The 15,908-nt window shown below is 49.0% G+C and overlaps 1 protein-coding gene across 1 annotated transcript in view; it reads left to right on the top strand.

Moving 5' to 3' along the window:
* NRXN3 (neurexin 3) overlaps nt 1-15,908 on the top strand; it is a 403,334-nt gene that overhangs the window by 368,531 nt on the left and 18,895 nt on the right. The window contains 1 exon segment of the mRNA XM_075614646.1: nt 2,810-2,894. Coding sequence (XP_075470761.1) covers nt 2,810-2,894 — 85 coding nt within the window.

Raw genomic sequence — 15,908 nt, 5'->3', positions numbered from 1 at the left:
TGTAATCATGCTAACCGTGCATGAAGTTTAGGGAGGGGATCTCCTCTCACCCCCGTCCCGGGCACAGCAGAAGCCCTCCGCTAATCTTCCCTCCACTGTTTCCTCCACTTTGATTTATTCTTTGTTGATTGGCAGTACCAGCAGAGTAATTGCTATTTGTTAGAAATAAAAGATTAAAGGGGAGTTGGGGAGAACAACCAGATATTTAATAGCCTGAGAATTATGGTGCAATGACGCCAGACGGGAGAATCTTCTGCTCACTGCTCCTCTCCTCTGCTGGTCTCGTCCCCCTGATGAAGCACTCCGGTGCGAAACGCGTTGAGGTCGTCACATTTCGCTCTTACGTTATCATGCATACAGGGTGGAACCTCTTGGTCAGCTACGAGCGGCGCAGCTGCTTGGTGTGAGCAGAGGATTCTCTGTGCTCGCGTCTGTGCACGCGGCCGCGTCATCATTGTATCAGCTGTTGAGCAATCATTTCTGCATCTCCTCCTCCTCCCGAGTGCGCGAGTGAAAGTGCGGAGACCCGGTTCGGTGGGCCCTATCTGTCTACCATCTTTTGGACTGGTTCTACTCTCACCCGGGACTACGAGAAGCTTGCTTTAATACCGTACCATACAGACACTGCTCTGTGTATTAATATCCATACAGACACTGCTCTGTATATAATGCATGCCGCTCTGCATTGCATTGTGGGCTGCTCCGCATGTAATGCATGCCGCTCTGCAGTGCATTGTGGGCTGCTCCGCATGTAATGCACGCCGCTCTGCAGTGCATTGTGGGCTGCTCCGCATGTAATGCACGCCGCTCTGCAGTGCATTGTGGGCTGCTCTGCATGTAATGCACGCCGCTCTGCAGTGCAGTGTGGGCTGCTCCGCATGTAATGCACACCGCTCTGCAGTGCATTGTGGGCTGCTCCACATGTAATGCACGCCGCTCTGCAGTGCATTGTGGGCTGCTCCGCATGTAATGCACGCCGCTCTGCAGTGAATTGTGGGCTGCTCCGCATGTAATGCACGCCGCTCTGCAGTGCATTGTGGGCTGCTCTGCATGTAATGCACGCCGCTCTGCAGTGCGTTGTGGGCTGCTCTGCATGTAATGCACGCCGCTCTGCAGTGCAGTGTGGGCTGCTCTGCATGTAATGCACGCCGCTCTGCAGTGCATTGTGGGCAGCTCTGCATGTAATGCACGCCGCTCTGCAGTGCATTGTGGGCAGCTCTGCATGTATGCACACCGCTCTGCAGTGCATTGTGGGCAGCTCTGCATGTATGCACACCGCTCTGAGTGCATTGTGGGCTGCTCTGCATGTATGCACACCGCTCTGCAGTGCATTGTGGGCAGCTCTGCATGTATGCACACCGCTCTGAGTGCATTGTGGGCTGCTCTGCATGTATGCACACCGCTCTGCAGTGCATTGTGGGCAGCTCTGCATGTATGCACACCGCTCTGCATTGCATTGTGGGCAGCTCTGCGGTGAGGGGATTATTCTCTTGTCCTGGCCAGGGAATACATTTTAAAAGGATTTAAACGGATTTGCTTATCTGCTGAACACCTCCTAGCGAGAGGCCGCTCTGGCTCATTTCCCTCCAGTCCCCAGGCGAGAATATATTGGGAGGCCGACAATCCTCCCCTACCCCCCTCTGAGAGCACAGAAGGGGTCAAATGCTGTTTGGGGTCCTTGTGTTTAATAATTGATTGTAACTTCTTCCCTGCCAGAGGTTGATTATACAATCCCATACACCCCCAACCCCCTCCAATCTCATCTCCCCCCTCCCGCCCCTCAATCTCATACCCCCCCCTCACTCCCCCCACCTTGCTGTGCTACACAGATTCTCCCATCTCCAGGTCTCTCTGGTCTCCCTGCATCGCTCCGCTCCTTGCGTTTCTTTTCTATCCCAATAGAATGTACATGGGAATCTTTGGGCCTCGAACCATCGGGCGGTAGTGAGTGGGAGTGTGTGCGTGAGTGGAAGTGTGTGAGTGAGTGGGAGTGTGGGAGTGAGTGTGAGTGTGTGAGTGAGTGTGTGCGAGTGGGTGAGTGTGGAATGGGCGATGCTCCAGATTTCTTTTTAAATAACCACAACATTTTGGGAGAACTCACATGCTTATCTAATGGGCCATACGGCTGATTTGCTTGATGACAGTAATTATATAGATGAATTGCTGCTGGCCCAGTGCTGGCTGTCTCCTGTTTCAAGTTTACATGTAACCTCCAGAAGTGCACATCGCTTCAATATGTTCCTGCTCACACAGTGTGGCTCTGCCAGCGTCTGGTGACTGTCAGGTGATCGCACCCTCGTCTTCAGGGGTGCATGGTAAAGGGCAAGGCAGATATTGTTTTAGTGAGTTCCTAACTCCTCTAGTTCTATTACAGGGCTAAAATCGTAGGAGTGTTCTGGAAGGTTAGCACGTGGAACTCTTTCCCGGAGTCTAGATTTCTAGGTCTGAGTTAGGAAACTCAGAGGAATCTCTGAGGTTCTTAGTTTCCACATTTTCCAACTTAAACTTTGGCGGGGACGCTCTGGTTCTAGAGGTGGAACGCTCATACTTAGAATGGCATTTCTGTGGATATGTGCATCTGGACGGAAGTCCTTAATACATAGTAGTGGATCTCTGTGGTTCTCCCTGTAATCTGGAGGAGATCCCTAATAGTTACTGTTGGATTTCTGTGCATTGATGTGATTTTAAAGACCTTGAGTTGATTCTGTTCTGCCTGAAGCATGCAGGTTGTGTTTGGAGGTGGGGAGAGAATGTGTCACTTCTGTGGAACGTTCTCATGTAGCGTAACTTTGCCTGTGTCTTCTCTCAGCCCACAGATGATCTGACTGTATCATCAGCAGAATGCGCCATGAACCCCGATGATGAAGATGTAGCAGACTGTGAAAATGGCACAGGTACGTCAGGTCAGTGTACTTTCTGCTTGCTAATTATCAGTAGCCTTAATATTCTGTCCTTCTAGGTATGCTACAATATATACATGTTAGTCATGTGTATATATAGCAAAAAAAAGCATAGAAATGCTTATATGTAGACGTGTGTGTTATACATCCATCTATCTATATTTATTTATATGCATAGGTAGCAACCAAAGCATCCAATCCCATGGAAAAGAGCCCCTGTCTTGTGGAATAACTTCTTATTTTACGACCTCCTTTTTAAGGTGGCAATTTTCACCATTTATTCAAATTTTATCACTAAGGTTACTGTGCACATGACAGTAGTATACAGCAAAGATATACCTGTCACTGACACTAGTATACAGCAAAGAGATACCTGTCACTGACACTAGTATACAGCAAAGACATACCTGTCTGTCACTGACACTAGTATACAGCAAAGAGTTACCTGTCACTGACACTAGTATACAGCAAAGATATGCTTGTAACTGACACTAGTATACAGCAAAGATATACCTGTCACTGACACTAATATACAGCAAAGACATACCTGTCACTGACACTAGTATACAGCAAATATATACCTGTCACTGACACTAGTATACAGCAAAGAGTTACCTGTCACTGACACTAGTATACATCAAACTGTTACCTGTCACTGACACTAGTATACAGCAAAGATATACCTGTCACTGACACTAGTATACAGCAAAGAGTTACCTGTCACTGACACTAGTATACAGCAAAGAGTTACCTGTCACTGACACTAGTATACATCAAACTGTTACCTGTCACTGACACTAGTATACAGCAAAGATATACCTGTCACTGACACTAGTATACAGCAAACAGTTACCTGTCACTGACACTAGTATACAGCAAAGATATACCTGTCACTGCCACTAGTATACAGCAAATATATACCGGTCACTGACACTAGTATACAGCAAAGATATACCTGTCACTGTCGCTGTGTAATACGGGATAGGCGGAGGGTCGGTCCCCACCATTCTTAGTTTTATCATCCCTTACATTAGAGGGAACAGCAGCACGCAAAGACAATGCTTCTTTTCATGGGATTCTGGAGGCAGCTAACAGGATGGAAACTGCTTTTTTAGTTTAGTTCTCTTGTTGGTGAGAGAACTTGGGGCTTAAAAATAATTTGGTCTTAAAGAAATAAATGACTCGAGTTGCTGCCTGCTACGGATGCTTCAAAATGTATCCAAGCTGAAAATGAGACACCACAGCCACGGCTAATCCCGGATACATTTTGAGGTTTTTCTGTGTTATTAAAATATCTGTCTCTTTTTGAATGAGTGTACCATGTATGTATGTGTGTCTGTGCACATACATATATGTTGTAATGTATAGATGGATGTGTGTCAGACATTAGCATGTCCTCACCTGTATTTACAATGAAACCCAAGAACAGGCATCATGGAACATGCGTGTACAGAGAGGGTTACGCCAATGTTTTTTTTCTTCTTACTAAAAAAATAAGGGGGGGGGGGGGGAGAAATCCCATCATGTATGAAGCCCTATTATGTTCTAAGCTTTATATTGGGATCTCCTCACTCCTAAAGAAGCCTTGAATATTAAGTGTTGCAAGCCTCACTGGGAAAGATGGGGTTCAGGCAGCATGGGGAACACCTTGGATGATCTTTGGACGCTGCCCCCCCCCCCCCCCCCCCCGATCTTGAAGAGTGTTTTAGGATTGAGGGCAGTGTGGGAATTCCCTTTGGCTTCGTGTCTCTGCCCAAACCTCACGCTCTGTTCTTGTGTTAGCAAAACATGTCTGTTTTATTGTTCTCCTCTGAGGAGTAGCCATCAGCAGGGGCTTTTTAATACCCACCGCCCATTCCCACGGAGAGGAAGTGGGGCTCTGTATACAGAAACCTGGAGTTTCCCAAAATCCCCAGGGCCAATATCTTCCCATTTAAGGTTTGATGGCTGAACCCTAGTGACATAGAGATGTGTCCAGGGTCATCACTCTCACTCTGTGGGGACAGTTCTACCCGCCATATTTAACATGGGACGATCCTACCCCCTTGCTCAATCAGATGAAATCTCTTCTTAGTCACTTACAGGGCAATGCTGCCTTACACTCAAGACACCCTAACAGATCAGGTTTTCAGAATATCCCTGCTTCATCACAGGTGGCTCAATCAGTGGCGAAGTTGACTGAGCCATTGATTGAGCCACCTGTGCTGAAGCTGGGATATCCTGAAAACCTGACCTGTTGGGGGGGTTGAGTTGAGACCCCCTGCACTAAGCTGTACACAACCCATAAATTCCCATTCCCAATAGCACACACTGTAGCATTCGTCTGTTTGCAGTGCAAGGTTAAGGTACAACTGTAAGGGTGACTAACCAATTAAATCCCTAGATTTTCATTTAAATCCACAGACTTCCGCCTTTACAATCAGCCATATCCAAGTGCTATTTATTTCCATTCAAATGCCCCAAATCTCACTCATTTTAATCATTGACAATGTTGGCTTTTCCGTACCGATCATATGATCGGATCTCATTGTGGACATACTCTAGTGGGGCTTTAGTACGGGGGGAAATTTTCCCTAAAGAAGTGAATTTATATCTAAAACGTAATAAGCAATTAAAGTTTAAACAAATAAATGTTGCAGAAAAAGCATGTACCCTCCCAGTCCCTTCCCGTTTTCACCATTATATGGACTTTTTGTTTATTTTTATGAACTCAAAAATCAGATTCCCCCCCCCCCCCCCCCCTGAATCTCCCCACACAATTGCCCGTGGGTTAATCTGCACATGGCTGTCCTTGCAGGCGCTTAGAAAGCACAAATTGGTCCCAGACAGGTTTTGCCATTACAATACAAAGCTGCATGTATGCAGCGCTGATACACGACCGACCAAAGTGATCTGATAAGCAGGGAAATAGAACTACTTGCTGATGTTATTTTCTGTTGGTTGTCATAATTTCTCGGGAGTTGAACCTTTCAGTCCAGATAACATCTTGTTTTATTCTTTTTTTCCTCTGTGGGTAAAATTGCTTTTATTATCTGCTGGAGAGCAGAGAGCTGCCGGCACAGAAGGGATAGAGTCTGGCTTTCTAGTTCACAACTAGTGGTCTCTGGTAATATCTTCGGGGGGCGGGCGACACCCGGGGGTCTCTCTGTTCTCCTAGGCACTAACCTCTTCGTTGGCAGAGAGGGCAGCAAGAAGTTGCAAAGCAATGTAAGGACATTATAGCCACGTGCGTCTCCTTTACCCGCTTTGCAACGCATCGCTGGGAACTGTGGCAAGGAAGGGGTCAATTAGTGAAGGCACCTTCGGGAGGTGATCAAGGGGGCTTGGCTTTTAAGGTGTACGGGAGGGTGAGGCGAGGCAGCAACGGGGCTGAAAACTTCCGCTATGTCAACAACAACAAAATTCAATTCCCGAGAAATTAGACGCACAAATGTATTGTTATCCATAACATTGGTAAGCACGGGCGCCCAACTCCAGTCCTCAAGGGCCACCAACAGGTCTGGTTTTGAGGATATCCCTGCTTCAGCACAGGTGGCTCAATCAGTGGCTCAGTCAAAGACTGAGCCACTGATTGAGCCACCTGTGCTGAAGCAGGGATATCCTCAAAACCAGACTTGTTGGTGGCCCTTGAGGACTGGAGTTGCCCGCCCCTGTTCTAGCTTCTGTATTAACCTCTTCATAGCCAGAGGGACATGCATCGTATTGCAACATGATGTATACCATAGCTGGTACTGTACGTCTGGCCGTGATGGGGTTAATATCCAGACAGTCCGATAACCGATGCTGCCCAATTATTTCTGGACTTGTAGAAATAAATTGCATGCTGCTAATGCATGGGATGAATCTGTGCAAATGACAGGGGACCTTTTATATGTATGTGTGTCCCTGCAACAACAACATACTGAGTAGATCGTACCTGTATATAGGTAAATGTTTACCTGTATTTATTAAATATATACATGCCTTGTATATATTTTAATACCATTCATATCATATTGTACCGCATGAATTTTTTGGTGATTTTTAAACAAAACCATTCTGAATTTTTTTTTTTAATTCATGTCTCTGGTTGTTACAAATCCCTCATTCCAAAAGTTTAATTTCTCCTCGTATTATCATTGCTTTATTTGACTTCATTTTTTTATTTTTTTTTGTATTGCTTTTATCAACTCAACCGTAACCCCAAATATATCTACATATTTCTAAACAGAGGCAACACAATTGTTTCTTGCCATCATGAAAATAAGAATGATATGTAATACAAGACAATGGACTTTCTTTCCCTCCGTGGAAACTCCTAGAGAAATAGTCCCAAACGTATTGGTGTAAAAGGCCGATTTTTGGAGCCCATCCCCTCCCTCCTCCTTTCTGTTCCTTTATTCTCTAATTATTCTTTCCTCTCACTTCCCCTTACAAAGCTTTCAGCTCTGTTCCCCACAATCTCACCAGCTGGTTGGTTCTGAGAAGAAATCTCTGGAGACTGTGATTCCATGGCATTCACTCCTCTTGGCCATGATATCAGTTATTATGGTTATTACGGCTTGTGGAACCTGTTTTTCATGCCATATTAGGGTGTCCTATGCACAAGAGGGGGGTTTATAGGAATCCCATTATTACAAAGTTGGCACCACTACCTGTGCCAGCTAATTGTTCATCAGAATCGCTGTTTAGGGACAGAAGACGAAAGATAAAGACCCATATTTGCTAGACAATGCTAAGTCATAAGACACCTTCCATGGTCAAGGGAATGGGCCAGAGAATGTCTCAACTCGCAGTGTACAGCAGTAAAATGGTTGAGTTCTTTGTAAAACGACACCAATACAAACACAAGATCAGGTTCATTGGGAAGAACTGCGGAATAGAAAGAGCAGTGCATCACCTGACCTCCACAAATCATTGTACACACCTGTGAGTATGGGACTGTGGAGACCTCTTCTCTATACTCACCTCAGCCTTGTAATCAGCGCCTCTGGCTATAGCCACAAACATTACCAGGAACAGATTAATGATGCCAATTATGTGCACACACAGCCCATTAGACACGGGTTTGGAAGTGACCCAAGTTCCCAGCGGAATTAATCCAAAGAAAAGGTGAGGGGAAAATGAAACAGTGTAACCAGGGCAGGTTTCTATCCCTTTCATAAGCTGAAAACGTTCTTCCCACAGCCCTGTAACCTGCCACTACCCGCACACACACCCTGTAACCTGCCACTACCCGCACACACACCCTGTAACCTGCCACTACCCGCACACACACCCTGTAACCTGCCACTACCCGCACACACACCCTGTAACCTGCCACTACCCGCACACACACCCTGTAACCTGCAACTACCCGCACACACACCCTGTAACCTGCCACTACCCACACACACACCCTGTAACCTACCCGCACATACACCCTGTAACCTACCCGCACACACTCTGTAACCTACCCGCACATACTCCCTGTAACCTACCCGCACACACACCCTGTAACCTACCCACACACACACCCTGTAACATGCCACTACCCACACACACACCCTGTAACCTACCCGCACACACCCCCTGTAACCTACCCGCACACACACCCTGTAACCTGCCACTACCCGCACACACACCCACACCCTGTAACCTACCCGCACACACACCCACACCCTGTAACCTACCCGCACACACACCCTGTAACCTACCCGCGCACACACCCCGTAACCTGCCACTACCCGCACACACACCCACACCCTGTAACCTACCTGCACACACAACCTGTAACCTACCCGCACACACTCTAACCTACCCGCACATACACCCTGTAACCTACCCGCACACACACCCTGTAACCTACCCGCACATACACTCTGTAACCTACCCGCACACACTCTGTAACCTACTCGCACATACACCCTGTAACCTACCCGCACACCCACCCTGTAACCTACCCGCAAATACACCCTGTAACCTACCCGCACATACACCCTGTAGCCTACCCGCACACACCCTGTAACCTACCCGCACATACTCCCTGTAACCTACCCGCACACACACCCTGTAACCTACCCGCACACACACCCTGTAACCTGCCACTACCCGCACACACCCTATAACCTACCCGCACACACACCCTGTAACCAGCCACTACCCGCACACACACCCACACCCTGTAACCTACCCGCACACACACCCTGTAACCTACCCGCAGACAAACCCTGTAACCTACCCATACACACACCCTGTAACCTACCCGCACACACACCCTGTAACCTACCCGCACACACACCCTGTAACCTACCCGCACACACACCCCGTAACCTGCCACTTCCCGCACACACACCCACACCCTGTAACCTACCCGCAAACACCCTGTAACCTACCTGCACACACAACCTGTAACCTACCCACACACACTCTGTAACCTACCCGCACACACACCCTGTAACCTACCCGCACACACACAACCTGTAACCTACCCGCACATACACCCTGTAACCTACCCGCACACCCACCCTGTAACCTACCCGCACATACACCCTGTAACCTACCCGCACATACACCCTGTAACCTACCCGCGCACACACCCTGTAACCTACCCGCACACACACCCTGTAACCTACCCGCACATACACTCTGTAACCTGTAACCTACCCGCACCTACACTCTGTAACCTACCCGCACATACACCCTGTAACCTACCCACACACCCACCCTGTAACCTGTAATCTACCCGCACATACACTCTGTAACCTGTAACCTACCCGCACATACAGTTTGTAACCTGTAACCTACCCGCACCTACACCCTGTAACCTACCCGCACATACACTTTGTAACCTGTAACCTACCCGCACATACACCTTGTAACCTACCCGCACATACACTTTGTAACCTGTAACCTACCCGCACATACACTCTGTAATCTGTAACCTACCCGCACATACACTCTGTAATCTGTAACCTACCCGCACATACACTTTGTAACCTGTAACCTACTCGCACATACAACACTTTGTAACCTGTAACCTACCCGCACATACACTCTGTAACCTGTAACCTACCCGCACATACAGTTTGTAACCTGTAACCTACCCGCACCTACACTCTGTAACCTGTAACCTACCCGCACATACACTTTGTAACCTGTAACCTACCCGCACATACACTTTGTAACCTGTAACCTACCCGCACATACACTTTGTAACCTGTAACCTACCCGCACATACACTTTGTAACCTGTAACCTACCCGCACATACACTTTGTAACCTGTAACCTACCCGCACATACACTCTGTAATTTGTAACCTACCCGCACATACACTTTGTAACCTGTAACCTACCTGCACATACAGTTTGTAACCTGTAACCTACCCGCACATATCCTCTGTAACCTGTAACCTACCCGCACATACACTTTGTAACCTGTCACTACCTGCATATACACTCTGTAACCTACCCGCACCTACACTCTGTAACCGGTCACTACCTGCATATACACTCCGTAACCGGTCACTACCTGCATATACACTCTGTAACCTGTCACGACCTGCATATACACTCTGTAACCTACCCGCACATACACTCTGTAACCGGTCACTACCTGCATACAGAATAGGGGTGCCAGGGAAACGTGTGAATTTGTGATGCGCCCCTGTTGTGCAGTTTGTTTTAGCTAATCCCTTCTTACAGACCCCAAATAAAGGTATCACAGCCTCCTGAGATTTAGACAGCTTTGTAATCCTTACAAACACGCCCCCACTCCAGCCTGACCCCCAGAAACTGCAGCTAACCCCCAGATGGCATTTCAAAGAATTTTATTGCCACCGTGCATCTGTTGTAAATTCTCTTTATTTGATCAGTGATCAGTCACGTTTGTGTCATGCCATCCATTAGCAACCCGTGGGTCTCTGCTTAGCCCCTGTGCTGCCAGAGCCCCTCTGGCAGGTAAGAGGTTAATAAAATGCATGCATTGTGCTGGTAACCGCGCTGCATGTTTTCCCCTCTGACGTCAGCTCTAGGCGCGCTGCCAGTGTGTCTTTCTCGGGGTGATATTTGTGTTTTGTCTTTTCTGGGGGGTAGGGCACCCCCGCTTTGTAAGATGCCTCTTACAGCTGCATGTCGTTTTCTTTTCTCCATCAGTAAGTTGCAGTTTAATTTCTCCCACTCCTCCCCCTCTCCCCTCCCCCGTTCCAGAAAGAGATTTCACAGAGGGGCAATAGCTACAACCCCTTCAATGGCAGAAAGGCCTACATGTATCATGTAATACACATTCTAATCTGACAATGAAGGGGTTAATCGTGTCCAGGCACAGATTTCCAAGAGCACGCCGGTTCAGCATGTCGCTGCCTGTTCAGCAGTGTTTTAGCCGGAGATGTAGCAGTGTTCTACGGGCGGTAGGTACTGTAAGAGGGTAACGTGGCGGGGCTTCCGTTTCGACATCTGGAGAATCAGCATTCAAATGATTTACAGAAATGACACGGCATCCAGGTACAGAAGAAAGAGAGAGTGTCTGATACTGCGCTGCTGATAGTGCCTGAGTGAGGGGTTCTCTGGACACAAGAGCTTACAATTTAGTAGGGAAAGCAGATAGGTTGGACTGCTGATCTAAGGAGGATCCTGTTGCATTGGAACATCTGCTTGCTACACAGCGGCAAACAGTCCTCCTATCTCACGCGGATCTCACGCTTCATTGGAAAACGTCTCCAACAGCTCAAATAAAACATAAATTATTGTTCAGGGATTCTTAAAAATGGCCACTTTGGAAATCTAAGAACTGCTTTGAAATGTAGCTCTGATTAGGGCAACTTTGGAAAACCAGCAGACATCAGACGCCACAATTCACGTCAAGCAGGAAGTAAGCATTCCGCTCGGCTTTCCGGCAGTGAAGGGTTAATAAGAATATTAGAGGTTTGCATGCCGTCTGTAAACGAATGCCATTATTTTTTCCCAATTCTTTATTTTGTGTAACTCGGGTCCATAAGTTGCACATCACGTGTGTGTCCATTTCATGTATGTATGTGTATCTGTATACCGCACGCACACTGTGTAGTCCACGCTTTAGGCCGAGTCCCCGGTGGTGACAGCGGCGCGCGTGACGCACACCAGACACTCCCCTCAATCAGGCAGGCCCCAGGGGTTTCTGTTGTCGTGACTCACGAAGCGCGATGGCGCGTCAGCCAGCAGGGAAGGCAAGAATGTTGTCTTCCCGTGCGGCGATGCGATCACGTGGTGTGCGGCACCCAATGGCAGGGCAGGTTGGGTGAACCAATAGGGAGTGGGCTGCGCTGACATCACGGCCGCGTCTCCCATCGCTCCCCCTAGACCGCATAGTGCGGCTTTCACCTGTGCACACGCCACCAGGCAACACTGGGACCGTAGCCTTACAAAGGCAACACAGTACGAGGCGTTATAATATTACAATAAGCGCAGCAAAGTCAGACCATAGGAGAGGAAATCCCTGCCCCGGAGAGCTTACAATCTAAGTGGTATGTTGGGAGAGTTACAGAGGCAGCAGGTGAGTGAATAAGTGCAGTAGATGGCAGTGCCTGGCCTTGATGGTGGGTAAGCGCAGTAGAGGGCAGTGCCCGGCCTTGACGGTGGGTAAGTGCAGTAGATGGCAGTGCTTGGTCACCATGGTTGGTAGGAGTGACTGTGGGTGTGGGACAGTAGCCCTGAGTGCAGGCTATTGGGACGCTTCTTTTAAGAGGTGGGTTTTCAGGTTTGCCTTAAAGGTGGGGAGAGAAGGTGCTCGGTGTATACTGAGTGTGAGGGAGTTACACAGGTAAGGGGCAGGGGGGGGAGGTTTAAGGCGAGAGAGAGCAGTAGAGGGGAAAGGGGTGGAGAGGAGACCGTTGTGGGCAGAGCGCCGGAGACGAGCCGGGGCAGAGGAACTGCTCTTCCATGTTCCAGTTATTCCATGTTTGTGGCGAGAACCGAATAGAATACCATTTATTTAAAACAATATATTCACACTGAAATCGTTGCCTGCCGTCCCCGCCACATTACATAAGGATGCTAAGGGAGGTGCTCATTAAACTGCAATAGTGCTGATCGGGGCACATTGACTTTAATGGGAGGTTCTAGTGCCCAAATAGGAACCATCACAGTTTAGTGTCCCGATCAGCACTATTGCAGCATCTCGTGAGATGAAGATAAGCAAGGACACCATTGTAACGTAACCCCTTGAGTGCCATATTCGTTATTTTCCTGTCCGCGTCCTGGGAGGAGCAGGCAGTCTCGGGAGGAGCAGGCGGTCTCGGGAGGAGCAGGCGGTCTCGGGAGGAGCAGGCGGTCTTGGGAGGAGCAGGCGGTCTCGGGCGGAGCAGGCAGTCTCGGGCGGAGCAGGCAGTCTCGGGCGGAGCAGGCGGTCTCGGGCGGAGCAGGCGTCTCGGGGAGAGCTGGCGGTCTCGGGGAGAGCTGGCGGTCTCTGGATGAGAGCTGGCTCGGGGAGAGCTGGCGGTCTCGGGCGGAGCAGGCGGTCTCGGGGAGAGCTGGCGGTCTCTGGAGGAGAGCTGGCGGTCTCGGGCGGAGCAGGCGGTCTCGGGCGGAGCAGGCGGTCTCGGGGAGAGCTGGCGGTCTCGGGGAGAGCTGGCGGTCTCTGGATGAGAGCTGGCTCGGGGAGAGTTGGCTGTCTCGAGCGGAGAATGCGGTCTCGGGGAGAGCTGGCGGTCTCTGGAGGAGAGCTGGCGGTCTCGGGCGGAGCAGGCAGTCTCTGGGGGAGAGCTGGCGGTCTCGGGCGGAGCAGGCGGTCTCGGGGGGGAGAGCAGCAGAAATACATTTCAGGATAAATGTAAAAGACAACTAGCGCCGGTGTTGGCTTTGGGGGTAAACGGAACCCTTCCTTGTTATCCTTTATAGCAGCAACTCAAGTGCTCAAGCGCCCCTCAACCCCCCAAACAGGTCAGGTTTTCAGGATATCCCAGCTACAGCACAGGTAGCCCAATTAGTCCCAGCTTCAGCACAGGTAGCTCAATTAGTCCCTGCTTCAGCACAGGTGGCTCAATCAGAGGCTCAGTCGAAGACCGCCCAACTGGTCAGGTTTTAAGGATATCCCAGGTTCAGCGTAGGTGGCCCAGTCAAAGATTGAAACACCTGTGCTGAAGTAGAGGCTGATTGAGCCACCTGTGCTGTAACAGGGACTGATTGAGCCATCTGTGCTGAAGCAGGGATATCCTGAAAATGTGACCTGTTGGGCTGGGGGGGGAGGGTGCTTGAGGACTGGAGTTGAGCCCCCCTGCTTTATAGATACGATGTCCTCAGTTAGCCTCAGCAGGACGGGCACAGTACCTCTGTTGTCAGGTGCTGTGTATATTGTCAGTGACCTGATTTGATAAGGGAGGAATCCCAGAATCTCCTCAGCACATAAAGAAGGTTCTCTTGCACTAATGCTTTACAATGCATCATCTTCATTTACCCAGGGGTGGTCCCCACTACATCAGTGGCTGCGTAATCTGTAGAGACCAAGCTTCAGTGACCGGGAGTCCTGCCCCAGTATGACCAGCAGCTTCACCACCACACTCCCTGCACATGGTCTGGAATGTCCCCGTGCTCCTGGAAGGTTATAACACTATACACCGCGTTGTACACCTCTCTGTTCTCTACCGGGAACCAGTTGCTGACCTCCCCATGCTAGTCCAGGGTCCATGCTCACCTTGCTGGCCCTGCAGAAATGATCCCACCTTGTATGGGAAGGCGCTCAGACTCTCAGCCCCACGCCCCAACGCTGCAGCAAGCGCCACATTCTGAGTGACAAGGAATTCGCCGCTCCTTAAGGCAGGGGTGCTCAACTCCAGTCCTCAAGACACGGCAACAGGTCAGGTTTTCAGGACATCCCTGCTTCAGCACAGGTGGCTCAATCAGTCCCTGCTACAGCACAGGTGGCTCAAATCAGTCCCTGCTTCAGCACCGATGCCTCAGTCAGTCTTCAACTGAGCCATTGATTGAGCCACCTGTGCTGAAGCTGGGATGTCCTTAAAACCTGTTATTGTCTTCAGGACTTGCGTTGAGCACCGCTGCTTAAGGAACCCATTTGGGAATTAAAATGGGTCCTATTTTACTTTAACAGCTTGTAAAACACACGGTGGAAACGCCGAGTCCTGCAGCCCCTCTGCCTTAAACATGCAGCTGTTTGAAGATGAAAGAAGCCTGAAGTATTAAAGGAAGGTGCAAGGGATTCCCATGACCGCGCCGCTGCGGGGAAACAGACGCAGAGAAAGTCAGAAAGCTGTTTCAACACTGTCCTACTAATTGATATGTTCTTTTTTTAATGAAACGGTGAGGAGGGCGTTGCACAAAGTCCGCGCCGACTTCAAACTGGGCCAGTCCTTTCATTTCACATGGCCCAGAGCTCCAGGGTTGCAGGCACCGGCTGTGACTGGACTTTAATTAGGCTTTTCATGCCTGCTGCTGAACCCACTGCCGTTTCTGTTTCTTCCCGGGGAATGATTCGGTTTCTGCCTGTCCTGAGCGGGGCGGCATCCTAATCTTAGTAGCGTAGCGTCCGCTCTCCCTTAATGGTGGTTTGGGGGAAATCCTAGAAAATCTCAGCATTGTAAATATTTAGCCTTCGGTATATTCTCGTTAATGATCCTTCGGCAGCCGTCACTGCAAACGGCAGCTGTGTTACAGGAAGGAACGGCAGCTACTATTCAAAGTGATCAGAAGCCTAAAAACCTAGACAGAACAAACGGATCCCTACAGAATACTACAGCAGGAAAATGCAACAAAATATAGCATGAAAAGGGCTGATTTTACACAAGAATGTGTATTGGAGAAGGACAATGTCACCTTTGACCCTTTCAGTAACAACACTTTGCATTGTTTAACATCTTACAATTTCCATCCCCTCTGCAAGAGATTACATATTGGCACTTATTTTCTATTTACAACCCTATATTTTTATTTCTGTGTGTGTGTGTATATATATATATATATATACAATGGGGAAAGACAGGGTTGCAGACCTGTCTAAGACATGCAAATGAGCATACAGTAATATTTACAGTTGCTTTATGCTTTACTGTGGAGGGTTTTTGTC

This window comes from Ascaphus truei, chromosome 9 (assembly GCF_040206685.1).
Source record: "Ascaphus truei isolate aAscTru1 chromosome 9, aAscTru1.hap1, whole genome shotgun sequence".
In the NCBI taxonomy this organism is placed as follows: domain Eukaryota; kingdom Metazoa; phylum Chordata; class Amphibia; order Anura; family Ascaphidae; genus Ascaphus; species Ascaphus truei.
Note: the sequence above shows the minus strand (reverse complement) of the source record. Positions and strands in the feature narration are given on the sequence as shown.